Below are 16,319 nucleotides of genomic sequence, written 5' to 3'. Positions count from 1 at the left end.
AAGGTAAAGCATAGATCCAGTGAACTCGTCGAAACTGACCGACCAATCGAACCCATTCGATTTTGACACATAGTTTGGTCAGCAGTTGGTTTTGTGCACCAAAACCCAATCCTTATGGACCGAATGTAAGACTAGGAATCTGACAAACGTTAAGCCAAACTGATTGCTACCCCCAGCCCTTCTCTCTGTCACTCCTTCTCTCTGTCACTAATGGCCTTTTATCTTTATGAGGCAACCATGTGATGTTCAGATTTGCAAATCTAGTCTCTAAATTTAAATTCAACCCTAGATATTTTGTTATTATGTCTTCAATTAGAATTAGTTGGAGTTTTGCCAACTGTTTGTAGCTTAATTATCCCCTGTTTTTTTTAAAGACATCTATGGTTCAAATTTTTCCACCCCAATTGAAAATATACATATATATATAATATAATAAAAGTTTGCATTGTGTGTGATAAAGTGAGAATTGAAAATGTTAAGATATGAGAGAGAGAGAGAGAGAGAGAGAGAGAGAGAGAGAGAGAAAGAGAGAGAAGAGAGAGAGAGAGGGCAAAGGATAATACATGTTGTGAGTTATTGACAGTAAGCCGAGTTGTTGAGAAAAGCTAAGTTATTGAGAAAAGCTGAGTTATTACAAGTCGCAACTACAAGTCAAGGAAAACTCATGGCCAAATATTCTCTTGTTGTATTTTTTTTTTTAATAACAATGAAATTAAGGATAATTTATAATTGAATGAATNCACTCGAAATCAAACATGTTGATCACAATGTCATCTTTTTCATCGTTTATTTTTCAAGGAAAGCACCAGAAAAGTACGGATTTTAAGGCCTCGGTATAGTTTTTGTATTTTATATATCATTTGTAGCACAAATAATATTGGCTCGTACTCGTACCATATATAAACAAAGCAAGGATGGATTATGAATTTATGACTGCTTTTGCTTTTAAAACAATCTGAATTAACCCCGGAATCGGATAGATCAACTGGATTAGGTTTACTAGTTAGAATGTTCTAGTCCTTTCAAGAATATATGATATATTATATATCAATAGAATTACCTTTCTCTGTCAAAATAAAAATTAAAGGAGTATACATCAACAGCCCAGAGAAAATGCTGGTGCCCCCAATACTTAATTAAAAAAATAATAATGAAACTCAAACTGAGACCTTAAGTGTTTGCCCAGCAATTAAGTTGCGTTTTACCTTTTTTTGGTCCCATAGCACTTTTCATGAACCGCCAAACCATGAAAAATGCAGCAATCACTCATTGCTACAGTGTATGTGTTTTAAAAATTATCTTACTATGTTTTCAGTAATAAATTTTTAATTTTCGACAAAATAAGTGATATCCAAACAGATCCTAAATAGTCTATCTTGAGCTACAAAGACGTACCTAAAGTAAATCCACCAAAAAAACACCCAATAATTCCCTTCTTTTCTCACTATAATGCCTGTACAAATTTACATCTTTTATTTATTTATTTTATAATAGCTTTCTGGAAAAGGAACTGTTTGAGAAAGTTAATAGTATATCTAAAAAAGGTAGGGTTTTAGAAAATTGTAATTTAAAAAATAAGATTTTAAACCATTAAATCAGACACACACCAAGATAACTAGCTAGTTCATATGAACTATATGAAAAGGAAAATGAATATGTACCACACATCAAATACATGACTTAACGTACGATATTAATTTTGATAAGAAAGCCTTTTTTTTTTTGGGTATAAGAATTTTGTAAGTTCGGTTTTGTAACAAAAGTATTTAATATGAGGGCTCGTTTAGTAAGATTGTTCTAGTAACATTTTTTTTATTTTTTGAAAATACGCGTAAGTGAAAAAATGTATAAAAATACATATGATATTGTTTAAACACTAAAATCTATTGCTCAAAATACCTTAACAAACAAGAATTACCTTAAAATTTAGTAACATGTTCTATTGCTCTATTCTATCTGTGTTGGTAAAAAAAGGTTCAGATGGTGGTCACGGCTTAGTCACGTGACTTTGATGACGTGTCCTAGTCATAGTGGTCAGTGCTTACTTGGGATGTGGGGTGACGTGGCATCCACAATCTTGCTTTACCTCCGCCTTTAAAAGTTCTATATTACTCCATTTCCTTCCCCCCTCGAATCACATTGCTCACTCACACTCACACTCACACTCACACAAATTCAAGCCTCTCTCTCTCTCTCTCTCTCTCTCTCTCAGATGGCAAACAAACCACCTGAAGATCAAGGCGCAGACACCCTGAAATACCAGGTTAACAAAGAAATACTATTTCTATGTCCAAGTACATAATTCTTTTCTTCTCTTTCTTTCTTTCTCTCTCATATATTGAGTTTCATGCAGACATGGGTTTTGAGAGTTTCAATCCACTGTGAAGGCTGCAAGAAGAAAGTCAAGAAAGTTCTTCAAAGCATAGAAGGTATGGATATTGGCCTAATTAACTCTAATAATAATAGTACGTACATGTGTTACTTGTTTTAAACTGATAGCAAATTGTGAATTTAATAGCTGGCTTAGTCGATATTCTAACACGTACAAGATAAGTTTCGTATATTTTGGTTGTGATTCTCATCAATTTTGTATATTCTTCAATGTTTGAATAGGTGTTTATGAGACCACTGTGGATTCACAGCAGCACAAGGTTATAGTGACTGGCAACGTGGAGGCAGATACCCTTATCAAGAAGCTTTTGAGATCAGGCAAACATGCTGAACTTTGGCCTGAGAAGAAGGAAAAGAAGTCTGGAAAATCAAAGAATAACAAGGACCAGAAAAATATTGAAGAAGATGGTGATGGTGAGCAAAAAAATACAGACGGTAGCAATGGTGGTATTGGTAAAGATACTGATGGCGGTGACATGGATAAAGAAGATGAAGAAAGTGAGGAGGTTGGTGGAGAAAGTGTTGGAGGAAATAATGGTGGTGGTGGTGGTGGTGGTGGTGGAGGGAAAAAGAAGAAGAAGAAGAAGAAGAAAGGGCAAAATGGTAATTCTCTTAATGCTGATGGTGGTGGTGGCAGTGGCAGCGGCGGCGGTGGTGAGAATTTCGGTGATGTACTGCCAGGTGGTGGTTCTCCTATGTCACCTCATGACATGGCCTCTCCTATGGCCGCGATGAATCTTAGCCCTCCACATCAACATATGTACCCATATCCACCAATGAATTATCCCCCACAAGTACCATATGGTATGAGTTACAACATGGCATACCCTAGTGCTAGTAACGCTTCATATTATGTACCTCCCATGCATGCTAATAGGTACTCTCACCATGGGATCTATGGGCCGCCACCACCACCACCACCGCTACCGTCTGATCCAATTTATACACATAGTGATGATGATGATGAGAGTGCTTGCTCAATCATGTGACAAAATCGTGAGGGACTGTTGGTAATTAGGGTTGTACCTAAGAATTTAAGAGTATATGAGGAAGCGACTAAATTTTGTAAAAATGCACTAAGGTACGAGCGCTTAGTGTAAAAGTAGTGAGCAATAAGATGGGAAATGTTTAAAGATTTGGAAGGTTTTTAGTGGGTTATCCTTATCTAGCTTTATTAAATGCTTTGTGTTATTGCTTAAGTAATTAAGCTCATAGTTTGTAATATTTGGTTGTTTGTTGGACATTTAAAAAATCTTCCTTTCCCTCTCAACCTCATGTGTAAAGTAGAATTTTGTTGATGGCAATCTATCTCTTTTTCTTTCAATGTAATGACAAAATGGCTTTAAGGAAATGATAATTAATAAGGAGTATAATGCCATACAACTAGTCGGATTAGCTTCAAGTTCCTAAGTTAAGCCTCTCTTTTAATGCTTTAAAATATAAATGCTATTACATCTCTCATTATTAAATGTGCAAATTATATATATCATGCATGATTATGGTTGAGAACTTTCATGAAAATTGGTATTTTCCTTTGGGAAATGCTTAAAGGCATCTTTAAGAAAGCAAACTAAAACATCTTCGTGGTTGTGGATGTCTTTTGCTTTCAATGTGAGTAATAGTAGTATCCCACTCTGCATTGAAAGCTAGTCTGTAGTGGTTGTTTTTTAGCCTCCCCCCCCCCCCCCCCCCCCCTTCTTTTTTCCTCTTTTAGGTAATCTCTATAATGGGGACCAACCTATACGTACGTAAATGCATAAGAAGTGCTTTTCTCAGTTGCTCACTTTTAATTTCATTCTTTCATTTTCCATTGGGTCGGATTTTTTAGTTGAAAATTAAATCTGGTGAGGGTGAGAAAGAAGTCATATTCAGTATGTCGATTGTGATACTTCAGGACTTGGGTGTGAAGTTGTGAATTGATAGAGTTTTTGCTTAATCCTACGCCCACATCGATCATGTCATGTTACAAAATTTCCTCGATTTTGTCTTCTATGCACTTCTGTTTTAAGAGATATTTGAGTTATCATTTGATGTTGCCAACCCTAATTAATCGGGATAGGATTGATAGCCTATTTCAAAATTCTGACATTAAGTCTTGATTGTTGCTGTTGTTGAGTAATGAAAAAGTATCATTTTGGTTACACAAATTAAGTATGCACCTAATTAAAATTATTTAAGGAATATGAACCAAGCTGAAAAGCAGCTTTCATTAACTACTAGAAAATGAGCCTGCCTCCGTTTTGCTTCAAATAGAAAAAGTAGAACCCTTCAATCTCAATCATCTTTATAGAATCAAATGGACTTTCGACCAACAACCTTACCTTTTATCCAGACTAGAATATTCACAATGGATTATACCACTTTCTCAACAATGAAAGAGTATTTGCATGCTTTATACCCTCACATATTCTTCATCAAAAATAGAAATCTTATGCCCTGATACTTACCAACTCTCTAGCTCACCAAGAGATCATCTTTTTTGAATTCGGGAAAGCCCTATCGATTTTGATTCAAGGACAGGTCAAAGATTTGATTCCAATACAACATGGTTACTTTAATCATTTAAGGAGGTATATATAAGGTTAGCATAAACTGAATTAACTCATTTCAATTGATCATAATGCTGAAAGCCTGAAACATAATGATTAAAAGATATTCTCATGCACGTATCCTTTAGATGCAAAGTTGAAATGATATGATTTCTTGGGTCCCTCTTGATGGGGTTTGGATTTATAGAATCTAGTAAGCACCAACTTTTCTTTTTTGTACTAAAAGTTCTGAAGTCTCTAGTTAACTAATGGTCATTAAAGTTTAATCAGCTCAACAAATTACAATCAAAATGAGAATAATATGTTTCATATTTATTAAAACATAATCCCAAAAGGTGAATCATATCGTGAAATGATTTTTTTTTTTTTTTTGGGTATGTCGTAAATTGTTTTGAATTATATGATAAATGAAGACTTTATAAAAAGCATAAATACCTATAAGGAATATATATTACATACTTAGGATATACTCAATTACACAATTATTTTATCATCATTTAAGTATACAAAATTTAACAAATCTAACAAATTATGTAAGTAATTTAGAAAATATATTTATGATATATAAAATCAAATTTGTGACAATGAATTGTGTTTCGGTTGAACAGTTTTTGTACATATTGTAAGATGCTAACCAAACACCATGCAAACACAAATAAAAATTCCTGTTAATAGGTCACCTATCACATGCAAGATTAATACAATATACTACCATTCATACATCGGACAAAATTGCTAAATGCCCTGTTTGGACAAACTAAGTAGCATTTTGCCATATTTTTGAAACTAATTAGAGAAATGCTCCTCTTTTGAAACTCGATTTTCTCAAAATCGAGCTATTAAAAAAAAATTCTAGAACCCTATAGCAGCGTTTTTAAGGACCTATAGTGACATTTTTAGGACCTATAGTGACGTTTTGTAACTCGACTTTAATTAAATCGCGTTATAGGCAATTTTTTTAATTTTTTTGGCCTATAATTCGATTTCATATAGGTCGAGTTACAAAACGCCACTATAGATCCTAAAAACGTCACTATAGACTATTTAAAAACACCGCTATAGGGCCTAACTCGATTTTTAGAAAATCAATTTTCAAAAGATGGGCATTTTCCTAACTAATTTCAAAAATAAGGCAAAACGCTGCTTAGTTTGCCCAAACAGGACATTTAGCAATTTTGTCCTTCATATATCACATAACTTTAACAATTACAATAAAAATAAGAAGATAGTACTAAACATTCTCAAAAAAAATGAGGGAGTTTTTGCTAACTTACTTTTTAATAGATTTATGGTAGAATTATATTTTAGCTAGTAGGATTAATGGGTCAAATCCGGGGCGAAACTGCAGCCAAGGGTATCGGGACCATGAGGCCCATGACCCTCCAAATTTTTAAATTTTTTTTATAATACTTATAACTATTAAACTTTTTTTTTTATTAAATATAACCTATAAAAATAGGAGTTGTCCCTCAAGTAAAAAGATCTATTAAATATAACCTATAAAAATAGGAGTTGCCCTCAACCAAAAATATCTAATTCCGGCCCTAGTCAAACCCATACCCAGCCCGTTTTCATGGATCGTTTTCGAGTTGACTGCTTTTCACATGTCGAAAGCCCTCTTAGCTAAAAGCCAACTTCTTTTCCCTTTGGATTTGGACATTGACGAGTTCGGGTTTACTTTTACTAGTTTCAGTTATTAAATGATAGGGACAAAATTAAACAAGATAATGGTTCCAATGTAATTCTGAAATGAGCCTAGGACCATAAGTTCTAGTATTAGTTCTTGTGTTATTCTCATAATTTGATGATATATAGAAGAAGAAAAAATTGGTGGGTCGCAAAACTTTGGGACAACTTATGTTACACTATTTTGGGATTGTTGGTGTTCAGGTGAAATGAATGTGGACGACTTATGTTACGCTATTCATTATAATGAAAAGATTGAAGAGAGAATCTTATTCCAAAAGTAAAATGCAACTTCTAATATGTTCAGTCTGTGACCTTTCAAATAATTGAAATAAGATCTTAAGGTATCATGATCGGTGATGACTTCTAGACTAGAAAGATGGTATCCTAGTGGTTCCTACCTCTAGACTGTCTCGATCCTTAAAATACTTTGTTTATAATTGCCACACTGGGAAAACAATAGCAATGCCTGGGTAGAAAGAGTGCCTTAATTAATCAATAAACTTTTTGGGTTGGGTTCTGTTAAAGGGTTATACTAACAAGTGCTCTAAGGACGATTGTTAACAATTTATTTTAGAAAAGTTTTGACACCACTTTGACAGGAAATAGAAAAAACTGTCAAAATATTAATTGTTTTTTTTCTCATAAAAACTTTCTTTAAATGAATTATTAATCATTACCCTAAGGTTATTCATTAGCATTTCTCTCTATTAAAGAGTATTCTTAAGGCAATTGTTGATAAATTATTTTAAGAAAGTTTTGCTATTACAAGAAATTTAAAAAAAAAATTTGTCAAAATATTTAATTGTTTTTGTTCTTTTTTCATAAAAATTTTCTTAAAATGGTGAAGTAACGATGCCCTTAGGGCCGTTAACATTTCCCTATTCTTTATATACTAACTACAAGATAGTACACATTAGAGACATTCCAAATTTAAATAAAAACAATGTCTTACCGAGATATTATCCAGCTGACAAAAGATGATTTAGATTCTTTTGGCAAAATCCGAAGAACTCAATCTAAAATAAAGGCATTAGTTATTGAGAAAAATTAACAGACGCCTAAAAGCATTGATTTAGTAAATATTTTTAGAAATTTTTAATTAGAAAAGAAAAAAAAAATTGATAATCTTTTATATTTCTCATAAAAGTAGTTTTAAAACTTTTTTAAAATTCCATTAACAACTGCTTTCAAGGCACTCGTTAACAATATACATAGTTATTTAAGAATCTCTTTATCTGATATTTAAGAAAGATACATGGATATCTACTGTAGTTTATGGTGTCTAAAATTATAATTCTTGTTTGCAAATAAAATCTCTCATTTATTAAAAAATAATAATTGTCTTAACTGTAATAATGATTGTTGTTATTGATGAAGATTAAAGATGGGAAAAGTGAATGAAAACCTTAAGTATATTAGTTTATGGATTATTTTTTGGAAATTATTTATGAGAAAAGGAAAAAAATGGTTAATTTTTAACTACTTTTTATATTTCTTATGAAAATAGTGTCAAAATTTTCATAAATAAATTGTTTATTAAAAATTTCTTTAATGGCACCCATTAACAAGACTTATTTGCGTAAAAGAGAAGACAATGATAGTTCAACATTAATTTCGTAAGAAATAGTGGCGCATTAGGTTGATAAATCTTGTCATTGGCTCTTAATCAGTTACCTAACAATTACTGTGTGTTGGTGGGTTATGATCATGTTAAATGTCTGTAAGTGGGGGGACCCTAGGCTAGGCCTTATCATAGATGGTCACAAGCAAGTACTTTTGCACCACTAGCCCAATTGAGTGGTGGATCTTGAATGAACCACACCGGCCATAAAGTGCACCAATTGACTGAGCCCCTTGTTACAAGCAGTATGCCCCTAACTCAATTTTAAGCTAAGTTGGGGTTCATATGATCCACACCCCAAGTGATTTCTTTTGGAAGAAGAGGGAAAGTGGAAACCAAATGATCCCCACCCTTTGTCTTTTCTAGGACTCCATCCACATGTGTCTAAATCAATAAAAACTTTGTTCTACCACTGAATTTTTCCAGGAAAATCTTTTAGAGTTACCAATCAAATGCAGCCAAACTGCTTCTGAAAGTTGTTTGTTTATCAAAATCTTAGGAAAAAACAAAGAGAGAAAAAGAATAGTGAAATATTTTTGCCTTATATCAAGCCTCTCCTTTTTTAGATTTCCAAAGTAGGTATCTTTTGAGTCCCTCTTTTCTTTTCTTTTCCCCAAAATCAGAAAGAACGCTCCAAGTACCTCAATAAATGCAGCCGCATAAATATTTGTTCCCCTTTTGTTTTGTGTGTTTAATAGGACAATAAGAAGAAATTCGTTGAACACTCTTGAAGGAAATTTATAAATGAAATGTCTTTTGTGATTTGTACTAAAAGGGTCAAATGAATATGAAATAGCTCAAGCTCTACATTTAGATTTGTGGATTTCAAATCCCGAGATTTATAAAATAATTACTTTTTTTTTATGAGGTATAAAATAATTACTAGTATATATTGTTTGATATAAATTTAACAACACATAATAATATTGACTTAAAGATTTTACTCGAACAAAATTATTTGTGATATAATGGACTTGAAATGACATCTTATTCCTAATTATTTAAAATTCACATATTAATAAATCTCAAATTTCTCCATAAATTTTATCAATAAACAAGAGTTATTATTTGATACCTTATTCAAGTCATTTGAACTAAAGTTTGAAATCGAAATCCTTCTTTTTAGATTCTTTTATCCAAATCAACCATTGAAGTCTTTCACCAAAATTCTATGGAGTACTTTTTTATACCTTTCCCTAGAGCCTAACCCTTGTTTGGTTGCTGAGTTACTTATCACTCATTACTCATCACTTAAATATCATTACTCATCACTCATCACTCTATAACTCATTTCTCATAATTTAAAAATCTCCAAAACACTCCCAACCTTGATTGGCAACTAAGAGCATCCACATCAATTGGTGGATACAGAAAACTAATGTCTAGAGGAACCTCTCGGAGCCTCTCCACTGAGGAAGAAGCCGAACTGACCAGGAGTAACAAAAAAGTTAAAGATTTCAATCAAGCAAACTTCAGGGAAGATGTTATCAATGCAGAGAAAGAGCATTCGTGGAGTAGGGGCAATTCTAGTCACCATACGTCCTTTAAGGATAAACTCGTGGGAGAGTTACCAGGAGCATATCGTCAAGCTTTTGATCTTATGGATCAAATGGAATCTTTCTCTGAGTTTGAACCAGATACTGCCTCCTTAAGGAAAGGACTCGCGGCAGTGCGGCTATCAGATGATTTGAAACAAAAAATCAGGGCGCCGTGGTCTAGAGCGCTGATTGTGAAAGTTTATGGGAGAACGGTGGGATTAAATTTCCTACAACAAAGAATCGCTGCGCTGTGGAAACCAAAGGGAAGACTTGACTGTGTGGACTTGAGCAAGGACTTTTTCTCAGTCAGATTCTCGGTGGTGGAATGATCTAGTTCTTGATAAAGGCCCATGGTTCATTGGAGAGCACTTCCTTGCTATAAGACCTTGGGTGCCAAACTTCAAACCAAACTCTTCGGATGTTTTGTCTATAGCAGTTTGGGTAAGACTCAATGAACTTCCCATTGAATATTACCATGTGGAAGCTTTAAAGGAGATTGGCAGCACCATTGGTAAGGTCTTGAGGATTGATTCTCATACTGCTTTGGAAGCTAGAGGTCGTTATGCTCGTATATGTGTTCAGATTGATGTGGAGCAGCCGTTGATCACTGCACTCCTCATTGGGAATTTCGAACAACCCATTATCTATGAAGGAATTCAGAAAATGTGTTTTTCTTGTGGTCGGATTGGACACCGGAAGGAAGATTGTCCCCATATTATCCGGCCAGTTCATCCGCCGTCGAGGGAGGCAACAGAGACAGTGGATAAGATCCAGGAAAGCCCATGCGAAAGGCATGTTGCTGAGTCAGCCGAGGACCACCAGTCATGCGCTAGTACGAACAAGGACAATCTCTATGGCCCTTGGATGGTTGTGACACGTAAAAAAAGTGGGTGCAAACCCAGCAAGGACAGCAACTTCCCTGGTACGAGTCGTTACCTTGGGAAAGGACATGGATCTCCTGTGCATAGCAAGGAGCGTGTGCATGAATACAAAAGAAAAAATTCTATGACTCATGCTAGTGTTGGGCCTCAGGAGGATAAGGCCGACGGTTTAATGCAACAAGAAGCGAGCTCCTTTAACATGGGCCTTAATCCTGAGAATTTGAGCTTTTCAATTTTCAGCCCAAAAACCTTAAGCCCGAAACAGGTTGCTAAGGGTAAAAAAGTCTTTCCTAAAGAAAAGGCAACCACAAAGACCTCTTATAGAGCCGCAGAAAAGTTAAACCAAACTCTAGCATCTTCTCATCCTAGCACAATTCGAAGCTCTGTGCTTGCCGTTGACGTTGTTGGCCATGGAAGTCGGAAAATATCCAGCTCGGTGTCCCATTTGTCAAATAGTTTACTTAAAGCTGAGAAGGGAAGCCAGAGTGAAAGGTCACGCCATAGAAGCTTTGCAAGCGGCGAGTGCAGCGAAAAATCCGAAACAGCGATGGCCACAGAAGTGGTTCAGTTCAGAGCTCAAAGTATTTTGGAGCGCCATCCTTCAGCGGGTAGAAATAAGTGTGAGATTGAGCCCTCGGGTTCGAGTGATCCTAATATTGGTGTACTGTCCAATTCCATGGGGGTGAGTTCTTTTCATCCTTCTGAGCTTGGTGAAGGAGTAATAAAAAATTTGGGAGCTGCTGTTCAAAAGCCCTCTGATCCCGAGCCCATGGAAGATATTGTGGGTGAGATGGGAGATAGGGGTCCAACTGAAAAATCTGTTGGTGCTTCGGTCCAAGGTGGGGATCTCTCTGCTTTTTGTTATGAAGGTAAGGGCGATGTTCCTTCTGTAAAAGAAGATGGGATGGATGTCTGAGTTGTGTCCTTTTCCAATTCTTATTGTTAGTTATGAATTTTATCATTTGGAATAGTAGGGGTTCTCTAAAACCCAATTTTCAGAATTATATTGGTGAGCTTGCTCAAAACCACAATCCCGCGATTTTGGTGGTAATGGAAACAAAAATAAGTGGTGATCGAGCAAAAGCAATTACTGATAGGTTGCCTTTTGATAGGGCGATTCATTCCGATACTATTGGCTATGCTGGGGGTTTGTGGTTGCTGTGGAACTCAGATAGGGTGGAGGTGTCTTTGATTTCAAAGACGGAGCAAGAAATTCACGTCACTGTCAAGGTATGTGCCTCTGATTTTTCTTGGCTTTTTTCTGCTGTGTATGCTAGTCCTAGGTTTGAAGAATCGTCCATTTTGTGGAATAATCTCTCTGCTTTGGCTGATCTGCATAGTATGGCTTGGGTTATTGCTGGGGATTTTAACGAACCGTTGGTGGATGAGGATAAATTTGGTGGCAGAGCTGTCAGTGTTAATAGATCAATGCAATTTAAAGAATGCCTTGATAAGTGTAGCATGATTGATATGGGGTTCTCTGGACCGAGGTTCACCTGGTCTAATGGGAGAGAATTGTCGGCTTTAATTCAGGAAAGAATTGACAGATTTTTTGTGAATCCTATTTGGTACTCAAAGTTTCCGGAGGCAAGAGTCACTCATCTCACACGCTGTCACTCTGATCACTGTCCTGTTCTTATGGAAACCACTCCTCATAATCAGTTTCAACTTCCTAGGCCTTTTAGGTTTCAAAGTTGCTGGTTGTCTGATCCGTCTTTTCCTGCAGTGGTTTCGACTGCCTGGAACCAGGATCGATCCCTTCAGAGAGCCATAAATTTTTTTGTAACTGAAGTGAAGCAATGGAATAAGGATCACTTTGGGAATGTTTTTAGTAAGAAAAGAAGGATTATGGCCCGTCTCAATGGCATCCAGAAGGCTATTTCCTCTAGACCTATATCTAATCTGTTGGAGTTAGAGAAGCAGCTTCATAGAGAGCTGGAATCTATTTTAGATCAGGAAAGAGATATTTGGGCACTTAAATCAAGAGTGAATTGGATGATTTTGGGAGATAGGAACACCTCCTTTTATCATATGTCCACTCTAGTCAGAAGAAGTAGAAACCAGATTTCTGCTATTAAGAACAGTGTAGGGGAGTGGCTTCATGAGGAGGGAGATATTATGGAGCATATTAAAGAGGGTTTTGAGAGCCTTTTCAGCTCCTCCCTGGCCTTTTCAGAGAGAACCCCTCAGGTTTTGTCTCAGGGTCAGGCTTTACTCACTGAGGATGAGGGTGTAGACCTTAGTATTGAGGTGTCAGAGGAAGAGATAAAATCAGCTCTCTGGTCGATGAAGTCTTTTAAAGCGCCCGGTCCTGATGGGCTTCATGCTGGGTTTTATCAGCGTTTCTGGGGTGTGGTTGGGAAATCCATGGTTGAGGAAATCAAGGAAATTTTCATTAGGAAGAAAATCCCAGATTATCTCAATAGAACTCTTATTGCTCTTATTCCTAAGATTCAAGGTCCTGAAACTTTGGGTAATTACCGACCTATTAGCCTATGTAATACTGTCTATAAAGTGATCTCAAAGGTTTTAGTTGCTCGGATTAGACCTTTACTGGACAAGCTCGTTTCCCCTCTTCAAACTGCCTTTGTGCCAGGAAGAAAGGGTACTGATAATGCGATTATCGTCCAGGAACTTATCCACTCCATTAGCAAGGCTAAGGGTAAGGAGGGATTCATGGCTATAAAGATCGATCTTGAAAAAGCTTATGATAAGCTAGAGTGGGGATTCATTAGGGAAAGGCTTCTTAGCTTCAACTTTCCTGTGGATTTGGTAGAGATTATCCTGAGCTGTGTTTCCACAGTCTCAACCTCTATTTTGTTCAATGGAGGCATGTTGGAACCTATTAACCCCTCTAGGGGTATCAGACAAGGAGACCTTCTGTCTTCCTATTTATTCATTTTGTGCATGGAATTCTTGGGGCAACTTATTGAGAAGAAGTGCAGTGAAAAATTGTGGAACCCGGTTAAAGTTTCCAGAAGTGGTCCGAGCTTCTCTCATCTCTTCTTTGCAGACGATCTAGTGCTTTTTGCTAAAGCCAATCAATCAAATTGCACTGCCATCCGGGAGGTGCTTGACTTTTTTTGCAAAAAATCTGGTAAGAATGTTAGTCAATCCAAGTCAAGGGTGTTTTTCTCGCCGAATGTGGCTGCAGAGAGCAGGGAGAATATGTGTAGTCTTCTCGAGTTCAGGTCGACTTCTACTATTGAAAAATATTTGGGAATTCCTATTAAGCATCAAGGGCAGTCAAGTCATGAATTTGATTTTATTTTGGATAGAATGAAGCAAAAATTGTCGGGGTGGAAGGCTAATCTCTTGTCTATGGCAGGCAAAACGGTTCTTATCCAATCTTCTTTGTCTACCATTCCCAATTACACCATGCAGTGCGCTTTTCTCCCGAACAAAGTGCTGGATGGTATAGACAGGATCAGTAGGAATTTTTTATGGGGATCTACGGACACCGAAAAAAAGATGCATTGGGTGGGTTGGCATAAGGTAGCAAGGCCTAAGAAGGAGGGCGGTTTGGGATTTCAGTCTGCAAAAGGAAGGAACACTGCATTGTTGGCAAAGCTTAATTGGAGATTTCATTCAGAAAAAGAAACCTTATGGGCCAGGGTTCTTAGAAGCAAGTACTGCACTTGTCGAAGAATAAGCTCGATCAACAGTGTTAATCTTCCTTGTTCCTGAGTGTGGAAGGGTATGAGAAAAGGGCAGGATGTTTTTAATGCTGGAACAAAATGGGTCATTGGGAGAGACAGCAAGCTCAAGTTTTGGCTGGATAATTGGTCTGCTCAAGGTCCTATCAGAAATCTAGTGCAGGGTCCTCTGAACAGGGGTGAAAGCAATTTGGAAGTTAAGGAAGTGGTGTCGAAGAATGGTTGGAATTGGTCAAGATTATCTTTTGATCTTCCCTTGAATATTAAATTGGGAATTCAAGCTACTTCCTATGCAATAGCTGCCAGGAGTGAGGATAGACTGTCGTGGGCAGCAAATTCCCATGGAAATTTTGATCTAAGAAGCGCGTATAATTTGGCAGTTACAGGTAGTGATAACCATGGTTTTGAGGGGCATTGGATTTGGAAAGTTAAAATTTTTCCAAGGATACAATTCTTTGTTTGGAGATGTTTTCACAACAGTATTGGTGTTAAAAATTGCCTGGCTTCAAGAGGAATCAATACTGATCCTTCCTGCCCTCGGTGCCGAGATGAACCAGAAACTATTATACATTTGCTTCGGGATTGCTGGGGTAGCAAAGGGCTATGGAAGCAGCTTGGTATCTCTGAGATGGATAGAAGTTTTTTTACTGATGATCTTCACACATGGCTGACTGTTAATGCAAGGAATGGTCATCTTAATAGTCACAACAACCTCCCCTGGAATATAGTGTTCCTATTTGCCATTTGGATGCTATGGAAGCAAAGAAACAGTCTTGTTTTCCAGAATAGAAGCTCCAACCCAAATTTAGCTACCCAAATTATTAGTCAAGCAAGCGACTTCCACTGGTGTGCTGCGAATTGGAAGAAAGCCAACAGTTTCACAATGAAGAATATTAGATGGGAGAAGCCTCGGAATGGTTGGAGGAAGCTAAACACGGATGGGTCCTCTTTAGGTAACCTGGGTCTAGCTGGTGGAGGAGGTGTGATTAGAGATGAGTTTGGTAATTGGGTGGTGGGCTTTTCAAGGAGGATTGGTGTTACGTCAAGCTTTGAAGCAGAGTTATGGGCATTAAGGGATGGGCTGAACATCTATGTGAACAAGAATTTCCAAGCTGTTGAGGTAGAGCTGGATGCAAAAGCTATAACAGATGTCCTTAATAATCCCAGTCAGATAAAAACCATCTTTTCTCCCTTACTAGATGATTGCAAGCAGCTAGCAACTCAGATCCCTCATATTCGATTCAGTCACTGCTACTGTGAATCCAACAGATGTGCTGATTACCTCGCAAGAAAAGGTGCGAATCAAACCGAAGACTTTTGCATTTTTAGTTATCCTCCTGTGGAGTTAACTCCTGTCTTTAACCATGACCTGTCTAGTTTATCTGTAAGTAGGCATTGTCCTGCTGTTCTTTTGTGTTTGTAGTTTCTTTTGTTTTATCCCTTCTACCAAAAAAAAAAATCAATTGGTGGATACTCTTCTATAATTCAAAAACACATTCATTTTACACATTTTGGCCAAAAAAAAAACACCCACATTAGTGGGTGTAATGTTGTGCATAATTATACAAATGCTACAGTAACCATGCATATATGCACAGTCACTGTAGCTCGTGTATTTATTATTTTATTAATTTTCGTTTATCAGCTTTTTTTCTCTCTCTTCTCCATGCACAATGAACTTAGTCTCATCATCTTCTTTTTCCTTAGCTGCATACAAACACACCCACACACAAACACATCCACACAGACAAATCACACAGAAACACACCCACACACAGACAAACCCACACAGTTCTTTTTCCAATTATTGTATGTGGTTGTGGTTGCTATTGTAGTTGTTGTTGATGGCAAGCGATCTAGGTCAATGGGTTGAGAAAAAGATCCGGGAGGTTGGATCAGTAAGAAGGTTGTGGAGCTTAGTTCGTGGATCGGCTGATGGAGAAGTGATTTAGGTCGATGGGTCGAGAAAAAGACTTGGGAGGTTGGATCGGTAA

The 16,319-nt window shown here is 36.7% G+C and overlaps 1 protein-coding gene across 1 annotated transcript; it reads left to right on the top strand.

Moving 5' to 3' along the window:
* Window positions 1-2,129: 2,129 nt before the first annotated feature.
* On the top strand, window positions 2,130-3,661 carry LOC112033555 (heavy metal-associated isoprenylated plant protein 36). The gene is made up of 3 exons (XM_024066334.2): window positions 2,130-2,263; window positions 2,354-2,429; window positions 2,614-3,661. Exons 1-3 carry the CDS (start codon window positions 2,213-2,215, stop codon window positions 3,378-3,380), a joined length of 894 nt encoding a protein of 297 aa, XP_023922102.1. The 5' UTR covers window positions 2,130-2,212; the 3' UTR covers window positions 3,381-3,661.
* Window positions 3,662-16,319: the final 12,658 nt, after the last annotated feature.

This window comes from Quercus suber, unplaced genomic scaffold (assembly GCF_002906115.3).
Source record: "Quercus suber isolate HL8 unplaced genomic scaffold, Cork oak 2.0 scaffold_646, whole genome shotgun sequence".
Classification (NCBI taxonomy): Eukaryota; Viridiplantae; Streptophyta; class Magnoliopsida; order Fagales; family Fagaceae; genus Quercus; species Quercus suber.
This window is presented reverse-complemented; position numbering and strand designations above follow the sequence as displayed.